This window comes from Prosopis cineraria, unplaced genomic scaffold, assembly GCF_029017545.1.
Source record: "Prosopis cineraria cultivar Desert tree isolate PC_DT_omini unplaced genomic scaffold, ASM2901754v1 PC3, whole genome shotgun sequence".
In the NCBI taxonomy this organism is placed as follows: Eukaryota; Viridiplantae; Streptophyta; class Magnoliopsida; order Fabales; family Fabaceae; genus Prosopis; species Prosopis cineraria.
The window spans coordinates 25,740,229-25,764,903 of NW_026555334.1; the positions used below are offsets into that span (position 1 = coordinate 25,740,229).

The 24,675-nt window shown below is 30.9% G+C and overlaps 2 protein-coding genes across 3 annotated transcripts; one reads left to right on the forward strand and one right to left on the reverse strand.

Annotated features, from left to right (window-relative positions):
- Positions 1-8,411: 8,411 nt before the first annotated feature.
- LOC129305932 (transcription factor GTE12-like) lies at positions 8,412-12,389 on the forward strand. Of its 2 annotated transcripts, none has more exons than XM_054946157.1 (11): positions 8,412-8,593; positions 9,071-9,944; positions 10,140-10,200; positions 10,255-10,416; positions 10,511-10,554; positions 10,649-10,703; positions 10,792-10,875; positions 10,974-11,095; positions 11,192-11,258; positions 11,687-11,808; positions 11,897-12,389. In XM_054946157.1, the coding sequence occupies exons 2-11, from the start codon at positions 9,255-9,257 to the stop codon at positions 12,104-12,106; spliced, it is 1,617 nt and encodes a 538-aa protein (XP_054802132.1). In that variant the 5' UTR covers positions 8,412-8,593; positions 9,071-9,254; the 3' UTR covers positions 12,107-12,389. The 2 variants fall into 2 exon arrangements, with proteins under 2 accessions (XP_054802132.1, XP_054802133.1); XM_054946158.1 differs by having other exon boundaries at positions 8,414-8,593; positions 10,270-10,416.
- A 58-nt stretch (positions 12,390-12,447) lies between these two features.
- On the reverse strand, positions 12,448-16,037 carry LOC129305933 (eukaryotic translation initiation factor 4E-1-like). The gene is made up of 5 exons (XM_054946159.1): positions 15,673-16,037; positions 14,681-14,846; positions 14,459-14,584; positions 12,856-12,921; positions 12,448-12,773 (listed from the first exon to the last, which is right to left on the reverse strand). The coding sequence occupies exons 1-5, from the start codon at positions 15,936-15,938 to the stop codon at positions 12,723-12,725; spliced, it is 675 nt and encodes a 224-aa protein (XP_054802134.1). The 5' UTR covers positions 15,939-16,037; the 3' UTR covers positions 12,448-12,722.
- Between the last annotated feature and the right edge of the window lie 8,638 nt (positions 16,038-24,675).

Sequence of the window (24,675 nt, forward strand, 5' to 3'; positions counted from 1 at the left end):
CAATATTTTTTAAAACAAAAATATAAACTTTTAAAAATACAAATCATTAAATATATTAAAGAGAGAAAAATAAAAATTAATTATAGAGAGGGAAAAGATAATATTGAAATTGGTGCATTAATGATACCTTAATCTTCCTAAATTATTTTATATTTTGGAATAGAAAAATTCTTTAAAAAGTATCATATAATTTGGGATGAGGATAGTATTTCCTCCATTCTAAATTATAAAACACTTTTTGACAAAATATCACATACTAATAAATCTTATTAAATACACTTAATAACTTTATCTTTTTAAAAAAATATAAAATTTTAAAAATATCCATTATTTAATATATTTAAAAGAAAAGGGATAAAAATTAATTATTAAGAGAGAAATGGTAATATTAAAATTGATGCATTTAATGAAATCTTAATCTACTTAAAGTATTTTATATTTTAGGATGGAAAAATTTTTTTAAAATGCTTTATAATTTAGGATGGATGGTTTATTATTTTTTACTCTTTATTTATTTATTGTTGTTTGAATTCCTAGACAAATGTTAAAGTTAAAAAGTTACATATTTTAAAATAATGTTAAGGATGTAACTACTATTAAAAAAAAAAAAAAACCTGAAATTGGCTACTGCGTCTTATACTAAGGATAAAGCATTTGGTAAAGCCGAGACGGATATAATTATCATTGGTTTTTTTTTGGCCAAAGTACTGAAGGTTCGAGGTTATCACAATCACAGATAGTGATGATTATTGATTTAATTAAGCAGAATACTTCATCACTCACGGTTAATTAATTATCACAATCACAGATAGAAATTTTATTAAGGAGAGTTTGGATTGTTTATAAAGGCTTTAGTTTAAATCCCCTCGTAATATGATAATAAAAAAAATCTCTCAAATTATTTTTTTTTAAAAAAATGACAATAAAATTTATTTGAATTATATAAATCATTTGGGTTTTTAAATGTCATGATTTTACTAAAATTTTTTTCTGTCATTAATAAATTTATATAAACAATTAAATTGTTCTTGTTGAGAATAAAATAATCACAAATTTTATTTAAATAATCATAATTTTTTTCTTACTCCCTTTGTTTAAAAATGTAAGGTATTTTTAACCGAATCTTACTTTCAATAAGTAGTTATATACTTTCAAACTAATCATATCTTTCTATATTTATCCTTATTAAATATTTTATAATAAATATAAAATCACTATCAACAGGAACACTTAAAAAAAGGTAATAATTACATCTCAAAAGATTAAAAATGTATTACATTTTTGAATATCTAATTTTTTAAAAAATGCCTTACATTTTTCAATAGAGGAGTATATTTGTAACAATAATGTAATAGCAGATCATAATTTCATATGTTAAATTCTTGATAATACTTTAAGGGTAATTTAATTATTTATATAATTCATTAATGACAGAAAAATTCTTAAAAATTTCAGTAGAATTATGACATTTTGAGGAATTAAATTATCATATTTATAATTTAGAGGGATTTTATTGTTATTGTTCCAATTTTTCATGCAGTTAATCGAATTTTATATTGAAAGAAGTCATTATAATTGCCATTGAAAAATATCTGCGCAATTGGAAAAAAAATGTGACCAATATGAGCATGTTGCGAATGCATTCATTTATGTATTGGTCGATTTGATGAATGATGGTAGCTTAGAGCTTCCCATAATCCTAACACACACCACTGGAATATAATTTAGCTGATCAAATTTTTTTCTGTTAAAGAAAAAAAAAGCAATTCTAATTGATGTTAATTTAAATGGAAGCAAGGTAATTTAAAAATCAGATTGAATTGGATAGTCGGATCGTCTATTGGAGTATTTAACAACTCAGTTTGGATCAAAAAATTATTTTCATGATTGAGCCAGATTGGACCGAAGGTTGAGCCGTTATTAAGTCGAAAATCGGAGTTGAATTGGGAACTAGAGCAATTTTTAAAAAATCCAATGGTTTTAAATATAATATTGGAAAAAGGCTTTAAAATTTAAAAAAAATCTAAAATTAAATCTTACCAAAAGCCAACTTTATTTTAGACAATTTACATGTATAAAATATAATTTGAAACCATTTTTATAAAGATGTTGATAATTATAAATATAAATATAAATATTTTTGAGTTTACTCATATCTAATTTAATCAAAATTCATTCATACTTGAAAAGTTATAAAATTATAATTTATAATATTATTAATTTACAGTCATGTTCTGTCATTTTATTAACATATTATAGATTTTTTTTGTATTTATTTTATATATACATTTAATATTATTTTTATTTAGTTATTATATCATCAGTTCGATCATTAGTCATTAATTTTCTAACCTTATTTATTAATTTACTAATATTAATTATAAATTACAAGACTTATCAGTAATTTATAATTAATGCTAGCAAATTATAAAATGTGTTAGTAATTTATAACTGATATTAGTAAATTAATAAATAAGATTAGTAAATTAACAACTGATGTTCATGTTGTTACTTATAATTGAAAAATTAACGTCGAGTCTTATATAATTATTAACATGTCAACTCATGTAATTTGTCACTCATATTTGTAAATTAACAATCAATGATTCTACATAACAAGTAAAGGGTATTTTTGTCTTTTCACCATCAATTTTTTTAATTTTTTAAATTGAACTGAAATTTCAAAATATTTTTAAATCTATATGAAATTAAATCTTTTTCTTAATTCTCAATTGAAATTCTCTCTAACTGTTAAGGGTCCGTATATTTTCACTCGTTTCTTATCTCAATTACGGACTTTTCTTTCAAAATGTGAAAATCATGTATCGAATAGTACACAAACCGTTGAAACCATAAATGCATGTTTATCAGCACAGCTTAGGGGAGGGAGAGAGAGAGTCGTGTGGGGAAGAGATGGCTAACGAGTAACGAGTGTGAAGTGTGTACATATGAAGTTTGGGAGATTTATGATCATGACATTATTAATTCAGTTTTTATATGAATTAAAACATACTCTTCTCCTGTTTAAAAATATAAGATATTTTTAACTGAATCTCACTCCCTAATAAAGTAATTATCTACTTTCAACCTAACCCTATCTTTTTTACTTTTATTAAACATTCTATAATAAATATAAAATCATTGTTAATAAGAGCACTTTTTTTTTTAAAATAATGATTATATCTCAAAAGATCATTCAATTCTTTAAAAATATCTAATGAGTAACGAGAGAGAGTCATGTGGGGAAGAGGTGGCTAATGAATAACGAGTGTGAAGTGTGTACATATAAAGTTTGGGAGATTTATGATGATGACATTACTAATTCAGTTTTTATATGAATTAAAACATACTCTCCCTAATAAAGTAGTTATTTACTTTCAAACAAACCCTATCTTATTTACCTTTATTAAACACTCTATAATAAATATAAAATCATTATTGATAAGGGCACTTTAAAAAAAAAACAATGATTACATCTCAAAAGACTAAAAATAGCTTATATTTTAAACATTCAATTTTTTAAAAAATATTTTATATTTTTTAATAGAAGAAGTATATTTGCTTATATTTATAGGACCAGTTTCTTTCACTTTCGGATTTTTCAGCTTTTGTGGTCTTTAACATGCCACCACGTTTCTCTCCTCTTGTCATTCACAGCTCATTTTTTTCTCATTCCTCATGTTCTAATTATCATTCAATGAATGTCGTTGAACGAAAACGACACTGATTCAACTTCATTTCGGGTATTCACAACCATCCATCATCCAATTTTATCAATTAATTTAGATTAGAGCATCGACGACGGACTCAATATGTGCGACTCAGAGTTTATTTTTTTGAATGTTGTATGTGTATTTTTAAATTTCAATCTCCACTATATGTTTATGTATGTTCTCTAGCTAGATTCATACAATTTTAATGAAATTTATTACATAAAATCAACAAAAGGTTTGGCGTAATTTATTAGAAAAAAAATGTAATGTATAGCTAGAAGGAAAAATTTAGGGCGATGAAGAACCTTAAAATAGAGGGAAAATGAAAGAAAAATATACCTAAAATATACAAATGATAAAGAAGTTCCACTATAATGTGACAATCCTTGTCAAGTCAAGATTTTTTTGACATTAACGTCTGTTATAAAATGAATATAATGATTATCTCAATTTAAAATATCAATGATTATTGTAATTTAAGTAATAATTATTTTTTCTTTTAATAATAACTAAAACCAAATAACAAATGACAAGTTTTGCTTTGAAAATTTTTTAATCACTGAACTCCAAGTATTTTAAATATTAGTGACTAATTAGGTTCAACTAATGATTACTTCCTTCTAGTAATAACCAAAATAGTATAAGTAATTATAACTTTTTCTTTGCAAAATTTTTAATCATTGAAATATAAGTGTTGTAAATATTAATGACTATTTGAGTTTAAATAATGACTACTTTTCTTCTAGCAATAACTAAAACAAGATATTAACATAAATGACAAGTTTTGCCTTGCAAATTTTTTAATCATTGTTCCATTTCTTTTTTATTTTAAATTGGGTGAGCATTATAATAATTTTGCAAAAAGCATTAATGTTAGAAATGTTTCAAAGGACTTGAGAAGAATTATCATATTTTGTAAGATTGTATTATTGTTTTCATATTTCAAAGGATTTTTTTTGTCATTTTTCCTAAAATATATGTACAATTTTTTCTAAAATAATGTCACAATGTGTTAAGATATTTTTTATTATTATTCATAGATATCATTTTATTTGAGATAATCATATTCAAAGTATGGTCGAAAACAAAATGCAGACACCTCTCTCAACATAGATTCAGATTTTAATTCATCATGTTATAATGGACCAGCCATTTTTATGAGAATCAATTCTATTACCAATATGTTAAGATGTTTTAAGTAGTTTTTCAAAGCCGAGTCTCTATCAGCATGCATGTGATGGGAAGTTGTCCGCATAGAGCTTTTGAGTTTCGTAATGAAATTTGATTATTTGGTCTGTTCGCAGTTATTTTAATGTTGTAGCTATCATCTTAGGACCACCTGCCCATTTCACTCATTCACTTGTTTTCAAAAGATGAAGAATATTAGTATTGAATTAAACTATATACTTGCAAACAACTGGTTGGTTTTAATTCAGTAACGATAATAACTAGCATAAGTTAATTAATTGATTTTTTTAATAATTTGTAACCGTTTATTCGCAGTTATTTCTTGAACTTCTCTTTCATACAGACATGAGTCATATTTTAATTGACTGCTTCTTATTTGACTCCAATGATTATTTCAAACTTCAATTTCCTTAAATATATGGAGTATATATAGAAATACACACACACACACAGAGGCAAAAAAATGAGGAATTGTTATAAAACTTATTAGCATACTTCTTTTTATTTGGCAATTTTAACTACATAAATGATGACTGCTAGAGATTTCAGTTAACTCCGATCCTCATAAGTACGAGCACCTGAAAATTATACATGAGCCATCTGATATGATTACCATATTTATTATTTTTTCTTGACCTTCACTTTAATTATGAGTTGCTAATTTCTTTTCAATCTTTTCTCATCCGTAAAAATTTAGGATGTTGTGTGACATTATACTTTTAAGTTTTAACTGTATAGGGGCAGAATGTTTTGACAACAACGTTATGCAAAACAAGTCATCATTGTTAATACAATATCTAAAAATCAAATATAGTATTTAAAACACCAAGTAGCCTCCAGATAATATTAGTGGAGCAACATTCAACAGCCCAAGTTAGCGCTAGTTGGAAAAAAAGAAGAAGAAGAAGAAAGAAACAAGTGAGAACTAGGCTTCCACGGATGGATTTTAGACTGATCTTAGCCCAATATAACATTATGGCCCAAAAACCATCTAGTCATACTTGGGTTTGTCAGCCCAAGTGGTAGAGGTTGAAAGGCCCACGAAACTTTAGTACCAACTACCATTAACTTCAGCATCAGCGTTTAACAACTTGGAAGAAAGTCTGCCCCTTAAACGTCATTTCAAAATTCAATTATTAGATATGTGTGTGAAAAAAACATCATTTGATAGAAGAGAACTATTTGAATGCTGCTTATCGAGAAATTAATTTTATGGCTGCTGGTTAAAAATACCTTGGCCAAATAAAAAAAATCGGAAAAACAATTTATTTTATATCGATGTATACCTATTTTATATCTAAATTTGTAAATCATCTTCATGTGGTTGGAAAGAATTATCTACAAATTAAGCTAAAACTTTTATGTTTAAATTTAGAAAATTTAGGTTTTATATAAAATATTTATTATTAAAAAATTTTATAAAATTTACAAAATACTTTCAAATTTTAAATTGTGCACATTTAAATTTTGACTAAGGACATTCACAAATGAGTAATGACTATTTATAATTTATAAAAAAAATGACAACTTATAATAACAAGTTATTAATGATTATTATTTAATTATTAATGTTCTTGATCAAATTATAAATATATAAAATTTAAAATTTAAAAATATTTTATAAATTTTATGATACTTCTTAATAATAATTTTTTTAATATAAGAATTGATGTAATGTTTTCTTAAATTTATATCTAAAACTAAAATAACGCCTTTTTGTTTCTCGAAAAACACAAAATAACATGCAGGTACAAACACACGCCTCAGTTTTTGCCTTTATGGTTTGGAAATGTTTTATGGTTTTAACAAATATTTTTGAAAAAATAACAATAATTTTTTTAAATTATATGAATGATAATTTAATTTTTTAAAATATCATAATTTTATTAAAATTTATAGAAATTTTTATGTCAATAAATTTTAAAATCCTCAATTAATAAGTTATGATTTTTTATTTAATTCTTGTAATTCTTTAAATACAAATTGTTAATTCTTAAACAAAAGTTATAATTGAGATTTGTTATTTTAAGAACTTATTTTTTAGTAATAAAAATTATAATTAATAAGTTGTAATGTTTTGTTTAATTTTTGTATTCACAAAACAAAATGTGTTATTCTTTAAATAAAAATTATGATCGAGTTATGTTTTTTAATAATAAAAATTACACTTGATAAATTATAATTTTTTATTTAATTTTTGTGATTTACAAAACAATAATTATTATTCCTTAATTAAAAATTATAATTGAGCCTTGTTATTTTCAATATGAATAAAATAATTTTTTTTATTTTAAAATTTTTTAACATAATAGTCTTTAAATATTTTAAAAAAATAATAACATTTTGAGAGATTAATTATCATTTATATAATTTAAAAGAATTTTATTATCATTTTCTCAGCATTTTTCTTGCCTTTCCTCTATTATCTTTCATTTTCCTTCTCCACTGTCTCTATTTTTAACCCCTCTGATATTCTTTGCCACTGTTCTTGGTTCCAAATTTACCGCACTGGAACATATTTCTTCATTGCCCGGTCTCTAAGGCAATATGATTTGGTGCTCTTAATATTAGATCTTGTGATGTTCAGGCTCTCGGGATCAGAATGTGGATTCCTCAAATTTTTCCACAGCTTTTAAAGGATCAGAAACTGGATGTCATAAGAGATATTATTCTCCTAATCAATTTTCTATGGCGACAGCGAAATCATTGTTCTTACAAGGATGCTAAAATTAATCCCATGCAAATGATTCGAGAGTTTCAAGGAGAATTAGCCTATCAGAGGACTATCAGACATTTAGATGATATTGATCTCCCAACAGATGCTACTTCTGGAGTTCAATTAGATAATCCTAATATGGAAGAAATCCTTGCTCAAGGATGGTCGATCTGTTATACTAAGAAGAAACTCAAAGCATTGGATTATTTTAATAAGGCTTTTCGGAGAGCTTTTGCAAGTGTTTGGAAGAAACTCAACACCGGATCAAAGTGGCAATACTAACCTTCTCCTAGTTTTGAGAACTGGCCTTTCATGGATTCGACTGTACTCAGAGGACTGGAACTTGAGGCAGCTTCCCATCAGTATCATAGGTTACCAAAAAAATTCTCTTAGAACACAGGGATCATTGAATGAAAGAGAAGGATTAGATGTGTTGCAGAGAGATTTTCACGGCCTTCTGGAATGCTTTCCTGCTCGTTATTTCTTTGCTTGCGAATCTGAATATTTCTTTTGGTTTTCTTCGTCGCCAGGGGTAATGTAATTTGTTTTGTTTTTTAGGTGTAGATGGACTCTTTTTACTTAATTTTTAATATATATAATTTTGACTTGACTTCAAAAAAAAAAAAAAAATTGCCGCACTGGAAAAATTGATTAGAGAGAGAAAACGAGGGAGGGGTAGAAAAGGTAATTCAGGATTTGCGCCGCCTTGTCGGAGATCCCAATGATTTTTTCTTTTTTTCATATTAAAAAAAAAAAAAATTGGCAAACGCCATCGTCTCAGAATAAAAGAAAAACAAGCGCGTCGATCAGGAAAAACCCTAAATCTCTAGTATCACTGCTTCTACACCCAAGCTTCCCAGTGCTTGCTTCTGCGTCCGTCTGCGAGGGGGCTTTCTAGCCCTCTCTCTGCATCTCCATCTCCCTCTCCCTTTCGATACTCCCATTTTCTACATGTTCGCTCTTCAGTGTCTTTCAGGTAAGCTTCTTTTGCTCCCTAATTTTTTCTACTTGCAGGTGTGCCATTTTCTTTTTATTTGGCTTCAATTTCTTGATTGTTTAGGTTTCTGAGAGAAGTGACTCCCGGATTGGATTCGAATTTTGAGTCATTTTGCCATTTCTGGGCTTTGGTTAGCAAAATTGACTATTTCTGAGTATGCTTGGATCTGTTTTACGAATGGGACTCCCTGCGTCGAAGGGGTCAGTGGGGCTATTTATTTTATTAAAATGGGAAACGGAGTCTTTTCCCCTCCCTTTTTAATCGATATCCATTTTTTTTTTCCGCACAGATGATTTAGTGGATCGGATGTATGTTTCTGGGCTTCTGAAGTTTTTAATTTTATCATAGTTTATTTACGTAGGAAGTTTTCAGTTTGTTTGGTTGTTTGTTTTCCGCCTTTGATACCATTTTCGCTAGTTGTAGTGAGACTGACCTGCAGATGTTTTTTGCGTGTAGGGGTTCCATCTGTCCTCTTTCAGTTTGATCAATATATGGATTTGGGCAATCTAATTGAGCTGTGATCCCATAAAATAGCACTGCTTGCTGGTTGCTGTTGCCTGAAACTGATTGAAGCCCTTTGGTGTTTGACAACTTTGAAGAATAGGCGGTGCCCTCCAGCATCGTTGTTTAGTTCATCACTATGATTGCCACGGAAACTATAGTTCCAAATAGGAAACTGAAGATCAAGTTCTCCACCAAAAGGATAGAAGTTAATACTGGGACAAAATGTGAACTTGACCAGAAAGTGGACCAGATTGATGACACTGGGCCCTATAACTTAAAGGAAAAGTCCTCACTACCAGGTTCAAACAAGCGAGGGCCACCAGGGAGTTATGAGGGACAAAAGGAGAAGAGACAGAAGATGGACCGGAGAGCTTCTCTAGAGTGTGCTAGTATTCTGAAGAGTCTAACATCTCATCCCTATAGCTGGGTTTTCAGTAAGCCAGTGGATCCTGTGGCTCTGAACATTCCAGATTATTTTTCAATTATATCTGAACCCATGGATTTAGGCACAATCAAAAGCAATCTGGAGAAAAATGTATACTCTGGTGCTGAGGAGTTTGCAGCTGATGTTAGACTCACCTTTTCAAATGCAATGAGATATAATCCCCCTAGTAATGATGTTCATCTAATGGCAAAGGAACTCAACAAGTCCTTTGAGAAAAGATGGAAAGACTCGGATAAAAAATGGAAGTGTGGCGATGATGATGGAAAATGTATGTCTGGAACAACTATGGAAAGCATGAGAAAAAGTGGTACTCTGGTGCCTCCTATGCGAAAAGTCAAAAGTCTTCAGAGGAGTGATTCATTGACTGATAGAGATGATAAAGTAACTGTTGCTTTCTTCAAGCTTAAAATATTGAATATGCAAGAATTCAAGGATTTGCATGGATGGATTGAATAAAATCTATACTTTCTACTAAGTCTGTTCTGTCTGGTTAATTTGTAGTCACATGCATCTTTTGTTTGCTATATGTTTGTTGAGTTGTATTTTTCTAAATAACTCTAATTGCCTTTCTTGCAGGTGGAGGTTTCTAAGTCATCACATATTCCCCTCAAATTGATACTGAAAAACTTACACAAAGGTATAAAGCAAAAGAGTGAAGTGTGAGTATGTGATTCTGTGTGGGACCTGATAGGTTTGCGTTTTACAGGAAGCAAAGATAACAGTGATGGGGGACGTCCTTCTGTCTCTGTAAAGCCTTGTCCTTCATCAAGTCCTGTCTCACACAAGGTTAATATTTCTGATGACAGTGGATGCCGTGCTGTCATTTCTAGTGACTCATCATGTGTGATATCAGGTAGTTGATGATCTTGTGTCAGCTTCTCTTTGGTTATGCCATTTTGTAGCCAATTGGATTTTATATGTTAACTTTGGTTCACTTAAATCTGAAGGATCTGAAGGAAGGGATGCGTGTGGTGCTGAAGCACTGGAACTGGTATGGATATTGAAATTAATGTATTATGTACAACTTAGCTGCGGCTTTTAGAAATCTGTTCTGCATTTAAATCTAAGAATGTATCAAATTCCAGAATTGCTTGGCAAAAGGTACATCATTGCAGGGGAAATCTGATCCTGACTTTGATGGTGAGAAGATTTTATGATTTATGATATGTCATGTTCCAGTAGGTGTTACTATCTTATTAAATATGCATGATGTTGACATTATGTAAAGGCGCTGTAAGTGCTCTGGATAGTGATTGTCTGTATCCTAGCTCTCCGCGCACAGATTCTGCTATGGATGCTTCCTCTGGAGAAGGTCAGCTTTTCTAACTTTGATGTTTTGATGAGTTGTTTCTTTTGCTTTGTAGATTTTATGGTACTAATTGGTACTTGTTACTGCCTCTTATACTCCAGTATTAAGCGATCCCAATATTGATGTACAACTGTCACCCAAAAAGGCCCTTCGAGCTGCAATTCTGAAGTGCCGTTTTGCAGATACTATCCTGAAAGCACAACAAAAGACTCTTCTGGATCATGTAAGGCTTCTGTTGAGGGTATTTAAAAATCTTGCTTTGATTTTAGGGTGGTTTTGCATTTTATGTTAACCTAACACCTTCTCCTTGCTTGTTTAGGGAGACAAAGCCGATCATGTGAAATTGCAGCAGGAAAAGGAGAAATTGGAAAGAGTGCAACGCGAAGGTGAATATAATATGCCATGGCTTGTGTGGCTTGAGTGAATCCAAGTTATACTTGTAACTTCATATTGGGGTATTTTTAATGGCTAATGATTGGGTTGTTGTGCGTCACTCTTGGTGCGGTCATATGTCACCTGTGTTTGTAACTTTTATCAATTAAAAATAAAAATGCAAACTAGAATGCCCATTCAAGTTCAACTTACCAATTAGTCTAAGCCTCCCTAGTAGACTGATATGCATGCAGAGTTGTCAAAGTGACGTTAGCTGCGGTGTCATCCCTTGCAAATAACTGTGGAGGGGTGTATTTTTTTTGGGCTGGCTTCATTTGCCTTGGATTAGTTGTCTTAATTGGAGATTTGTTCAAGTGGCATTTCTTGCTTGAGTGATGGAAAATGTTACACCATTCATAAATTGCTGCACTTTACGTAACAGAGAGGGCTAGGATTGAAGCCCAAATCAAAGCTGCTGAATCTGCGGCAAAGATGAGGGCTGAGGAAGAGTTGAAGCAACAGAGAGAGAGAGAAAGAGAAGCTGCTCGAATGGCAATTCAAAAGGTTTTGACCTCGCACTTCTACATTTTTGTGAAATTTTTCCGATCATGTAACTCGAAACACAATCTCACTCAGATGCCCTCTTATTTAGGTGGAGAGAACTGTTGATATAGAGCATAACTTGGAGATTCTGAAAGAGCTTGAAATGCTTAGTGGGTGTACCTTGTATGGCTCTGGAGTTGCAATGAAGAAACTGGAACGATCGCAACTTCAATATCCACTGGAGCGGCTCGGGTTGTTTATAAAGGATGAGTTCAAGGCAGAAGATGATGATGAGGTTGTGATTGGAAATTGGGAATAAGGGCAAATTTTATCTTGATACAAATCTTGCACTGTTCTTCCTGCTCTTTGTTAATACCTTTTTGACAGGGGAACTGAAACTAATTTGTACATAAAATTTTCTACCTCAACACTGAAACTTGTTACTTCACAGCTAGTTAGGTACAAAGGAAAAAAGAAACAACAGTTCGTATTTTGTCGTAGCACTATGCATTTAATCCAGCTGGAAATTGATATTTTCTGTAGAAAGATGCTTATTGTCAATCATATATTGAGATCTACAAAGTTGATTACAATTTAAAGAAGTTTTAGACTGCCTATGAATATATGATGGCTACTGCTTATTTTGAAGGACAAGAAACAGTGGCAAAACCGGGCAAATGATATTTATTCAGATTAGATGGGGACTTTGGGGTCTCCAGAATTCATCCACAGTACCCCCTCCGTTAGCAGGCCCTACACCAAAACCAAAACCAAAACTGCAGTATCCGACAGTCTTTTATACAGCCAGTCCTCCGGGAAGTATTCCTATATTCCTTTCCCCAACAAGCCGAAAAAAACACGGGAGAGAACTAAGAAAAAAAGCTCGAGGATGGTGGAGGCATATCCAAACCTTGCCAAGGGAAAAGGCGTAGTTTTCATATGGTGTATCTACTTTTAGCAGCTCTGTCATGCTTCTTAGCATCCTCCTGGAGAAATAGCAAACAATAAATCAGAAACTAACCTGGTAAGGGCCTGACTTCTGATAAAACGTAGAATAAGAGTTCTTACATGGAAGATGAAGCCAATGTGTTCGTTGTAATCAAGAAATTCCTTCCACTGTTTTCCAATGCTCATCTGCAATGAGAAATTTAGACATTCATCAACTGGCATAAGAATCGACACATTACACTCGACATACGCAGAAACGTAGACCCAGGAAATAGAATATCATGGGAATTTTCTTTCAGCTACAGCATACTATGTTTACCCACCCCTTGGGGCCATAACAAATCACAGGCTAGCCAATTGTAGGAGAATAGTATACATAATACTCCGGAGTCACAGTATAAATTATGATTTCTCCCTCTAAGATAACACAAACCTCCCTTGTAGGAGGGAAAGAAGTGCCATCTACTCTTGAATTTACTACCGTGCGACCCAGCTATATTGCTCAATCCTTCATCTATTGGCTTATTAGGCTTCAACTCAGGCTTAGACACAATTTCTCAATCTTTTTTCCCCAACTGACTCAACTTTCACAATATAAATCAAGTTTAAGTCTAAGTACTTTCTCTAAGCAATTAATGAAGAAAACATCATACAACCAGAACCCGACGTTCTTTAAGTTCCTAAGGACACTGCTGCTATTTGTTTGCCCAATCTCTTATCAAGACGAACCTTTTCTCTTTTGGGGCCAACAAGACCAGCCTTATCTAAAATAGCCAATAGGGTACTTCAACCAATCATAGGATAGAAGGTTTCAAGCATACTGCGGTAAATTTTTGGGAGTCAAGTGGAAGAGACAGACAGTAGCTAGGGGGAAATTGGGGGAAATTGAAGATCAAAAACAGCTTGTAGCTCAGCATGGCACCATTTCATGTGATTGTTAATTACCAAATAGGAAAAATATATCTGTAGCTTCTTTCAATTTTGAATTAGCTCCTATAATTTATTTTATTTTAATCGACTATTTATAATTTGATTCATCAAAATCCATGAAGGTTAAAAACCTTAAATTTTTCATTTAAAAATAAAATTAAAAACTTATATTTTTATTAAAAGATTATATAATTTATTTAAAATTAATTACACAATTTTTATAACTCAAAATTTATATAATTAAGTTGTCTTCTAAATATTTTTATACACATCAAATTTTCTATAAACTCCAAAAGAGTTTTTGTTTTGGGGAAGTTAATAATTCATTATTCATTTTAAATTTTAGGAATTAATATATTTAATAGATCAAATTATAAATTATAAAGGCTTGATTAAAATAAAATAAATTATAGAGACTTAATTCAAAATTGAGAGAAAACTATAAGGACCTCTAGATTAATTTTCCCTTAAAAATATATGCAAAAATGATAACTCTTAAAATGATTTAAAATCAGACATTTGCGTTGCACAACTTAAGAATTGAACAATTGAAACTCATCAATTCATTCGTTAAGTTTTTTGTTTCCTCTGAAAAAACAATATAACAATGACAACACAGTTTGCACATTACAGTTACAGTTTAACAGCCAGCTAACTAATCACACGAACATTTTCAAACCACAAACCACCCCCCCCAAAACCCAAAAAAAAAAAAAAAAAGCCCAACAAAACCCTGTCCTCCGATTCCCCTCTTCTCTTCCCAGACAGGAAAAAGAATTTAGAATTTTGTTACCTGAGCGGCTTCATTTGAAGCGTTTTTAGTCCAAATAGCAATTTTTTCTTGCCTACTTCTGACATTCACAACAGCACCGCAAATTTCATCTCCATGGTCAAACTGTTCTCCAATCATTGCCAGCAACTAGATGTAACAAAATACAAAATATTAGTTTTAAAGCTTGTGGATTGAGTCGCTCAATGTTAAGAATGCTAAAATAATAGAGATTCTAGAGCATACCGTATATAACCAACATGTATCAGATTTTCCCCTGGAAAAGGCAACAGTCCATTTTCCACCATTAGCACAGACAGGGTCCTCCCACTTTGGCTCAATTTTGTATTTAAAACAATGGAAATCTGCTCCCACAGCCAACTTGCTTGGATGATGAATGTTGTTATATATACTGAAGGAAGATGTGTTGAACGAAATTATCAGCCAGTCAAAGCAAAAGAATATCCATGTAACAAGAGTAATGAAGATAAGAAAAGAAGATAATAAAATTATATTTGGTTCTGCATTAGTTTTGAGGCTCGGAATCATCGCCTAAGGCTAGTAATGTCATAAGATATGAAATCATGGCCGGTCTGATGGGTCATGACCGACCATGAAAACAATTTTTACTCAATTTTTATTTATGTGCGTCATATTCTGAGCGGATAGCATGCATCATCTAAGATTCAAGATACCACACTGTCAACACAGTAAGACAAAGGGAAAGTCAGAACACATGGAAAAGAAGAACAACCATAACTTCTTCCTTTAATATACATACACTAGATAAAGAATCGTAATAAGGAGTTCAGATTGGATCCAGAGAGATTAAAACCATCGAGTAGAAAGTAAAAATATATGCAGGGGTTCAATTCTTTCTTTTCTTTTATCTCTCTCTCTCTCTCTCACACACACACTCACTCATAGATGTCGTATATCTCTCTCATTAACTTATTGCATTATATGTTATCAATTCATGATTGGAGATTATCCTAATTCTAGATGTGGTTAATAGAGGGAAAACGCTCAAATTCATACAACAAATGAGGGAATGAAGGCAGTTTAATCCAGGGAAAAATGTTTAAGAAGCAGATAGAGGCGAATAATGGAACGAAAACTGACGTAGAAACTTGAATCTAATAATTACGCTATGATCCTCATTATATCTTCCAATCAGATTTCTCAGCATCCAAACAAATAGAATCCATCAATAAAATTAAAGAATGAAAACCAGAAACCTCCAAAACTCCTCAACAGTTGCAAAGGTATAAACGGCTCGGATAGAGTTTCCCCAGGCGACTTGCTTGGACTTGGCCGAGGGGTTATCGAACCAGAAGGTCCAAGAATTCTCAAGTGGATGAGGCTTTCGGACCATCGCCGTCGGTAGCTTGGAAGACGTGGAGTCATCATCTCGAACGATCTCGCCTTGCTCCTCCAGATTCTCATTGCCGTCACCAATTGGATTGCCTGTAACGGTAGGCCTTGGGGGCTCGTCCACCACCATTTTCGCTCGATTTCTTCGTGCAAACTGAAATGTTTTCGCAGTTTCGCTCTTTCCCTCGCTTTCTCTCACAGCGACTACCTTTCGCGACTGTTATGGGCTCCTTCCTCATGGGCTTATGGATTTTTCTCTCAGTTTTTTATTTTTCAATAAGTGCGATTTAAATTTAAAATATTATATTGGATTTAATATGTTACTGGCAGAAAATTTTACTTGCGTTCCTTAATTCTAGTTGAGGTTTTATTTTCGTCTTTTGGTTTTGCTTAAATTTAAAATTTACTTTCATCTTTCTAAATTGATTCATTAGTTTTTATTTGCTTCACTTGGATCCTTATTTTATTTTATATAGATTAGAGCCATTGATTTATTAAATGATGATATGGCGATGGTTTCTCCTGCTTCTTTTATTTTGTGTGTGGCGGACATAATCAATGACATATTCTTTAATGATGTCAAAATATCAAAAAGATTTATTAGGTTGTCAGTAAAATATAGTTACTTAAATTACAATAAAAATGACAGGAATTAAATTTACTTGAACTTAATAAATCATCGATGTCAATATTAATATTAATATACTCTATTTTTTAAAAAATATAAAATATTTTTAATTAAATTTCATCCCTCGATAAATTAGTTACCTACTTTTAAGTTAACTTTATCTTTCTATATTTATCCCTATTAAATATCCTATAATAAATATAAAGTCATTTATTAATAGGGGACTTTTGAAAAAATATAATGATTACACTTTGAAAGACTAAAAATATTTTATATTGTTAAACATCAAACTCTTCAAAAAATATTTTATATTTTTGAACTAAATGAGTATTATATAAAAATAAAACAGTAAATTAATATTTTTTTACTGTTATTTATTGATGTGACATTCTGAAGAACAAATCATTTGATTATTATCCTTTGCAAGGATTATTCAGACATTGTAGCTAAATCAATTCAGGGCATGAAAATAAAGTGAGGGGTGAAGTTAACGGATTAATCGGAAACCAACTACTCTCCCCATCTTTATATATAAAATATTTTTTAAAAATTTATTTTATTCAAAAATATAAAAAGTGATAATAATATTTTTAAACAATTAAATAATTTTATCTTTGTTTTAAAAAAATAAAATAGATCATTAATTATATATTTTTCCTACCACCATTATGATATTAATTATGATATTATTAGGAGTAAAATTAAAAAATTATTATGTTTTTATGTGAGTTCAACTAAACAACAAACTTTTATTGTTATGTAGAATTCAATTAAAAATATTTTATATATAAAAATGGAGGGAGTAATTATGAAAGTGAAATTTAATAAACTATTTATAAGGGGTCGAATTAAAATTTATTTTTTATTTTTTAAAATAATTTTTTCTTCTATGGGGTGTTATTATCCCAGTACGTGGTCTGTGTCTGTATATGCATATATAAATATATATAAACACAAGTTGCTTCATTGGCTTGGTTTATTTGCTCAACTTATAAGGTATTGGGCTTTGTAATATTTGAATTATTTTATTGGTTAATTCAAAACTAAATTGACTATTATTTTCATATTTTTAGCGCATATATGCACCTTTTTTTTTTTTTTTGTCAACATGTATCTATATATCTACAGGAATGGGTTTGGTGCAATGAACCTTATAAAGTGGCTCGGAAATGGGGTGATCTTAACTGTATGTTTTATGAATGGCTGAAAAGAAAGAGGTATGTCAAAAGACTTATAACCTACAAAGTACCCCAACACTTTTTTAATAAAAATATACTTATATACCTTTTAAAATCTTCTAAAAATATTTTTATCTGTTCTCGTTAAAAAAATATTTGGGTACTTTGCAGAAGGCTAGAGGCAATGGGAAGAAAATTTTAAAAGGTATATAAAAATATTTTTTATAAATATTTGGGTGCTTGCAGATTATAAGTCTTTTGATGTGTAACTCTCTTTTCAACCATTGGATAGAATACACAGTCAAGATCACCCCACTTCCCAACTACTTTACAAAATGTACCACCAAATCCACGGGAGATGGGTCTTTCAATTTTATCCCCTCCATCATTTCCCTCCATTTCCTCAATCTTTATCATTCAAATTATTTTATTAAATAATTTTTTTAATAATAAAATTAATGAATGGTGGGGATTGAGGAAATTGAGGGGAAAAAAAAATAGAGATCTCCTGTCCCAAATCCATTCCCATATATCTACATCTATATCTATATAAAAACAAGTCCACCTACAATAATGGGATTTGAAAATTTTATGATAAAATAAAATTTAAAACTAACACTTTTTAATATAGATGCTCTATCTGATTTTATTTATAAGTCATTTCTAGCATATTTTACCAAAACTAAGGAAAACTTTAAATTTCATTAACTTTATCTTAAAATTTAACAAGTTTTTACCTTTACTCCTAATAAATATTCTTAAATCTCATTACTAATATTTTTATTCAAAGCATTTAATAAAGGCAAAAATATAAAGAGGAGCATTGAAAATTAGTAAGTGCCTTTATAAATAGGATTAATTTTTTTTTCTCTCCCTCTACCCTATAAATATGATCATAGGAGTATAATATAAGGAGCATACTTCATCAATAGTAGAAAATATATCCTCCATTTTCCCAACTATACTGCTACATACATAAGGGCAGCCTATTAAAAGCCGCATCTAAAGATCACATGCTAAGAACATGAAATGTTCTGGCAAGAAGAAAAGTCATGTCCACAAATACAGGTACAGATCCTTTAGGCTCAAAAGACGTCCTTTAAGATTCTTAAAATGAAGAACTTCAAAATTAAGATTGGATAAATGTTTCATCTGTGGACAAAAATTGCATTTTGCAAATAAGTGTCCCAACAAGTCCAAAAAGGATATGACGCTACTCCAGTCCCTTGAGACTATTGCTTCCCTCACTGATGATTGGGATGTTGAATTTGTCTTTGAAGAACAATTTGAACAAGATGAAGATACTTGATATTTTTTCCTATATAAGATGAAAGCTTAGATGATCAATAGTATTTACCTTAGTATCCACCCCTTTATACTATTGGGCCTAGCCCAATTCAAAGCCTCAGCCAATCTCTGTTAAACCTAACACCAACAGGCCTTATTAACCTTAACCAACTACCTTATCCTTTACAAATGCCACAACCTAATGTCAAAATTTAGATATTACTCTCCAAATATGATGTCCTATCTCTGTCATCGCCTCATAGACACTGGTTCTTGCAAAAGTGTCATGAAACCTCATAGTCTTTCCAAAGAAGAATGGGTCCTTCACAATGAGTATTTTATTACTGCTGATGATAAACTTTTAAAGATAGATCTTATTATTAAAAGTAAAAATGGTATAAATTTTTTTCTTGAATGCACATACTAGATAAAGATTCTTAGAAGTCATCTCCTAGCAAAATATATTCTCATTGGTTTTGATGTGTATTAAGAAACCAAGAACTTGCAAATACTCTATAAGGATATTTGGTTCAAATAGTTCTTTAAAGAATACACTGACATTCCAAGTATTATGGAGATTCAGAAAGCCCCTTTAGGATATGAAATAATTAGAGATTAACTTCTCAAATTTTGCTATGAAAGTTATGATCAATTTCAGCATCCATCTCCTTTATGGAAAAATAGATATTTTTTCATTAAACGTCCTTTTAAAAAGAATGAAGAAAATCAACCCTACAAAAGCATCCCATTATATTCAAGGATGAATCCAGATGATCTTGTTCTAGCTAGGAAAGAATGTGCAGCTCTGTTCAAACAAGGTCTCATTAAACCCACCAAGTCAGATTGGACATGTCAAGCTTTTTAAGTTGAGAAAAGATCTAAAAAACAAAGAGGATTAAAGAGGCTGGTAATTGATTATAGCCTCTTAATGCTTTTCTTCAAGATGATAAGTTTCCTCTACCTAATATTAATACTCAGTTAGTCCATCTAAAGCGGGCCAAAATATTCTCAAAGTTTGACCTCAAAGTAGGATTCTGGCAATTGAGAATATATCCTACATATAGATACAAAATGGCCCTTTGCATTCTAAATGCCTAATATCAATGGACAGTTATGCCCTTTAAGCTTAAAACTTCTCCATCTCTATTTTAAAAGGCCATGACCTGGATACTCAAGTCCATTATCAATGTTACTCTAATTTATATCGATGATGTACTATTGTTTTTAGAAATTGACCAAGAACATAAGGACCTTTTGGCCTAGTTCTACAAGATTATTCAATAGTATGGGATCATGTTATCAACTCAAAAAGGTCATATTGCTACAGCCTAGATAGAATTTTTGGGAATGATTATCCAAGAGACAATATCAGCCCAGCTCACTTATTATTGAGGAATTATTAGATTTCCCTAATGAAAATTTATCCAGAACTCAAATCCAATAGTTCTTGGGTATAGTTAATAATATCAGAGATTTTGTTCCTCAAGTGTCTTATCACACCGGCTAGCTGTCTAGATTGTTATGGAAAAATCCACCACCTTAGGGTCCAGGCTAGACAAAAGTTGTTCAGCACTTAAAGCAAATTTGTCAGCATCCTCCTCCTCTTAGGATTCCTGACAAAGGATCGCACATTCTGTAGATTGATGCAAGCGATGATTATTAAGAGTGTTATTGAAAAAGCAAATGGGAAGAGACATTATTATGGTCATGCTATAGGAGAATTCAAACCCTCTAAAAAGCACTACCACGTTGCTTATAAAGAAATCCTAGCTATAAAAGTGGCATTGAAAAGTTTAACTTTCATCTCAACCCTTACCACTTAGTCATAAAAATGGACAACATGTCATTCGTCAAGATTCTTGATCAGAACAAGAAGATTATTTTTGAAACTTAACTTCTTTAATGGAAGGACTAATTTTCCTACTATAAAGTTATAGTTTGACATATCAAGAGAAATCACAATACAATTGCATATTATCTCATCAAACCCCAGAAAAGAATTAATCTTCTAGCACCTTCACCCAAACATATGTTGGAACTTGTGCCCTATGGCCAATCATTGTATTATGAACATTATTATTTATAGAATCTATCTTTTATTATCATATTAATTGCATGTTTATTATGATAATTGTATCCTTGGATAAACTATATTGATTCTCCTAAATGTCCTTGGTTGTTCATCTATAAGGGATCATAGATGAAACAAGACTAATATAACTTTGATTAATTATAGAGATATGAATAAAAGTTGTAGGCACTTAAAAGGGTTTATGGTGCTGGACCGACCTGCTATAAGAAAGCTTCATGGTACAAATCATAAATTTATCTCATATGTAACCATATCATTAAGCCCTTTAACTTGAGATCATCATGGATTCCTACATGATGACTATTGAATATTGGCATAGTCAAACGTTACCTTTGATTGAGTTTAGTAATATTCATATAGAGAAATATAAGTTGTCAAGATGAAATTTGTCCCTTACATTAATTGAGAGATATTATTAGGCCTCTCGATGAGTAAGAATGAGAAAATGTATGGCCATATTACAATGAAAATGGTTTTTTTCATTGTTATAGTTAGTCCACCTAAAGATCTAGAAAGTAACAGTCAGGTAAAAGAGAATGACAATTCCATGTCTCACACTTGACCGAAATTTTATGTGAAAAAAGGGATGTGATACGATTATATGATAGGTTACATCAGATCATTAATCCCCATATAAATTGGATAGTTGCAATGTCTTGCCGGAGGCTACTTGTGACGTGTGAGCTAATAGTGTAATTAGCCTACTACCAACTTCATATGAGCCTATAGGATTGCACACAAGAATAGCCCAACTTGAGCTAAAATGTCCAAATTCATTGAATCTGGAGTGTGTCTAGATTCAATGAATGCAATGTTTTATCTAAGGTGAATGAATTATATATATATATATATATTTGAATATTTACATGATATATATATATATATATATTTATATGAAATATAAAATTCAAAATTCATGTTTGTGTGTGTAATATATATATATATATATATGTATGTATGTATGTATGTATATGATATATAAAATTCAAATATAATATAATATGTATATATATTTTTGAAATATATATACATATATGTGTATTTTTATGTATACATATATGTAATATAATATGTATCTAATCTATATTATATTATATTATATTATATTGTGATAGTTTTAAATTTAATTTTATATAATAAATTAAATTTAATAACTAATATGACATGAAAGAATATCATATTAGTTTTATAATTTAAATTTATAAGATAAATAAAAATTATATATGATGTTATAGATTTTATTTATGAAATATATTTAATCTATTTTTTGCTGGCTTTTTAAGAGGAAGGCAAAAATCTTAATCTATATATATTATAGATTAAGGATGTGCTTTATTAAGTTTTTGAGAGTTAGAAAAGTTGACGGCCAAAAACTTTAAGAGCCATGAAACACCCTAGAGAAAAGAAAACTAACGTTCAAAGATGAACGGACATTGGAAGCACTAGCATGCTGTTCGAGTTAGAGAATTATTCATGTAGTTACTAGTAGAGAGAGCAGATCTATATAGTCAGCTCTTGAGATCCAAACTTTTGAAGAGAATGCACGTGAAGTTCGAAAAAAAGGTAACTATTCTTTTTATCTTGACTTAAACAAGTTTGTTTGATTCACATCAAGATAGGGATTTAAATTTTTAATTATTCGTTGCGCCTCCCTACCCAGCAACATATCCACCCTCTCTGCATTCTCATTATCATGCCTAGCAAACTAGTTTTTCCTCCAAGCCATAGTCTAAGTACAATCCCTAAAGTCCAAAAGCTTTCCAGAAGAAGTCTATTCTTTTGGCTTCACCTCCTCCTTCAAAAGACTCATATCTAACTACAACTTGAATTCTTTGATATTCAAGCTCCCTACCTAGCCATACCTTTTATCAGAGGTCTTATTCTAGATAAGCTCATATGGCACCTCTAATCCCTCACCACTTTATATGTATGTGTCTTAGCCTTTCCCCCATGAGAAATTTTTCATTTTTTTTACAAATCAGTAAATGAAGGTTCAAACCTTTTAAAACTTCTTGTCTAGTTCTCTCAATACCTAGATGGCATCAAGAGCTCTCTAAGGTCATTGAATCAGATAGGCTATGGAAAAAAAAATCTCTAAGCGAATAGAAGGCTTATTCCTTTTTCATCATCCATCACCCTTACCATCTTAGCAACCAAGGAAACCTTTATGTTGCTAACCAAACTTGTCTATCGAAGACCACACATGATTAGTCATCACATGAAAATTCAACTTCATGTGAATTAAAAGAATTTTTTATGTGTGATGAATAACTCTCCAGCAGTATATCCTAATCTCAAGTGCACATCACTTGGGCCTATTCCTCATCAACCCATCATTCCTAGTTACTCATCACCAGTTGTCCAATATGAATTTCCATATTGGCTCACAAGTCTTGCTGTTTAAAAAGGATATTGCATATGAATGGAATCATATGATGGAGCCTCCTCATCTACTCCTCCATCATTTCCTCTAAATAGCTAGAAGCCATACTAGATAGAGACTCAAACCTACCAACTATTTGTATAACTAAAAGACACACCAACTTTAGACCATCTCAAGATATGGATTAATATTCTAATGAGGACAAGATTCTCTCTGAAATCTCCTTTTCCAAGTGGCATCAAAAGGAAGAAAAGAGATGGCTCAACCTGTCTTGCAGTTAGAGTCAGTACTGTCTTGTAGTAACTTTGTCAAAAAGTTACTTTAAGAGGTTTGCTTTGTGTCATGTCCAGCTTTACTTTTAAAAAAAGTATCCCCGTTTGTCACCTTGTAATTATACACTTATTGTTCTTATGCTTCTCCCTTCATCTATAAAAGGGAGCCTATACTATGTTGTAGATCAAAACTGAATTGAGAAATAAAAATCATATGTTCTTCTTAAGCATGTCTATGTAAACTCTCTTATGAAAGATTGATTTTTTAATATCTTATTTTTGTCATACTAAAATTCAAAATATACTCTGCACTTGTTTCTCTATGAGGACCTTGTGTACTAGAATGAATCTGACCAATGATACATAAGTGTGAGCCTATGTCACTATATTTAGAGATCTAAAGATTAAAGTATTAAGGGGTCAAGGATCTTAAAATGGCTCAAGTTTGCCCAAGAGAGGCATTGAGGGGCCTTAATTGGATCAATGTATCATGAAATACTAGGTTTAAGGTATCTGGGACTAGGTACACATGAGTCTTTCCCCCATGGCTATGAAGATCTTCACCCCCTGGAGAAACCACAACCTGTGATGAAGCTAGAACTTGTGATTCCAAAATCCCATTTGCACAAGTGCAACTTTGCCTTGTATTGCTATGATAAGATCTTATAAAGAAGAATTTCCTCCCCTTGAGTGCAAAATAGATGACAGAACAAAGTTGAACCCTTATCCATTTGCTTGAGTTTATGAGAGGCTCTACCATATATGCTAACTTTATTTTTTTTTTTTGATTGCTCACATGTATCTTCCTATTGAAGGCAAGATTGTTTGAGGTATAATTGAGTATTAAATGTGGACACCTCTCCTAACAGGGATTTAAATCTTGGTTTGTCACGTTGTAAGGAATTGGCCCTTTCAGCTAGACCTAACCTTGTTAATACTCATACTTGTAATTAAAAACTAACACTTTGATTGTTGCCATTATTGTTAAAATAAATTTAAATTGAGAATTAATGTACTAAAATAAAAA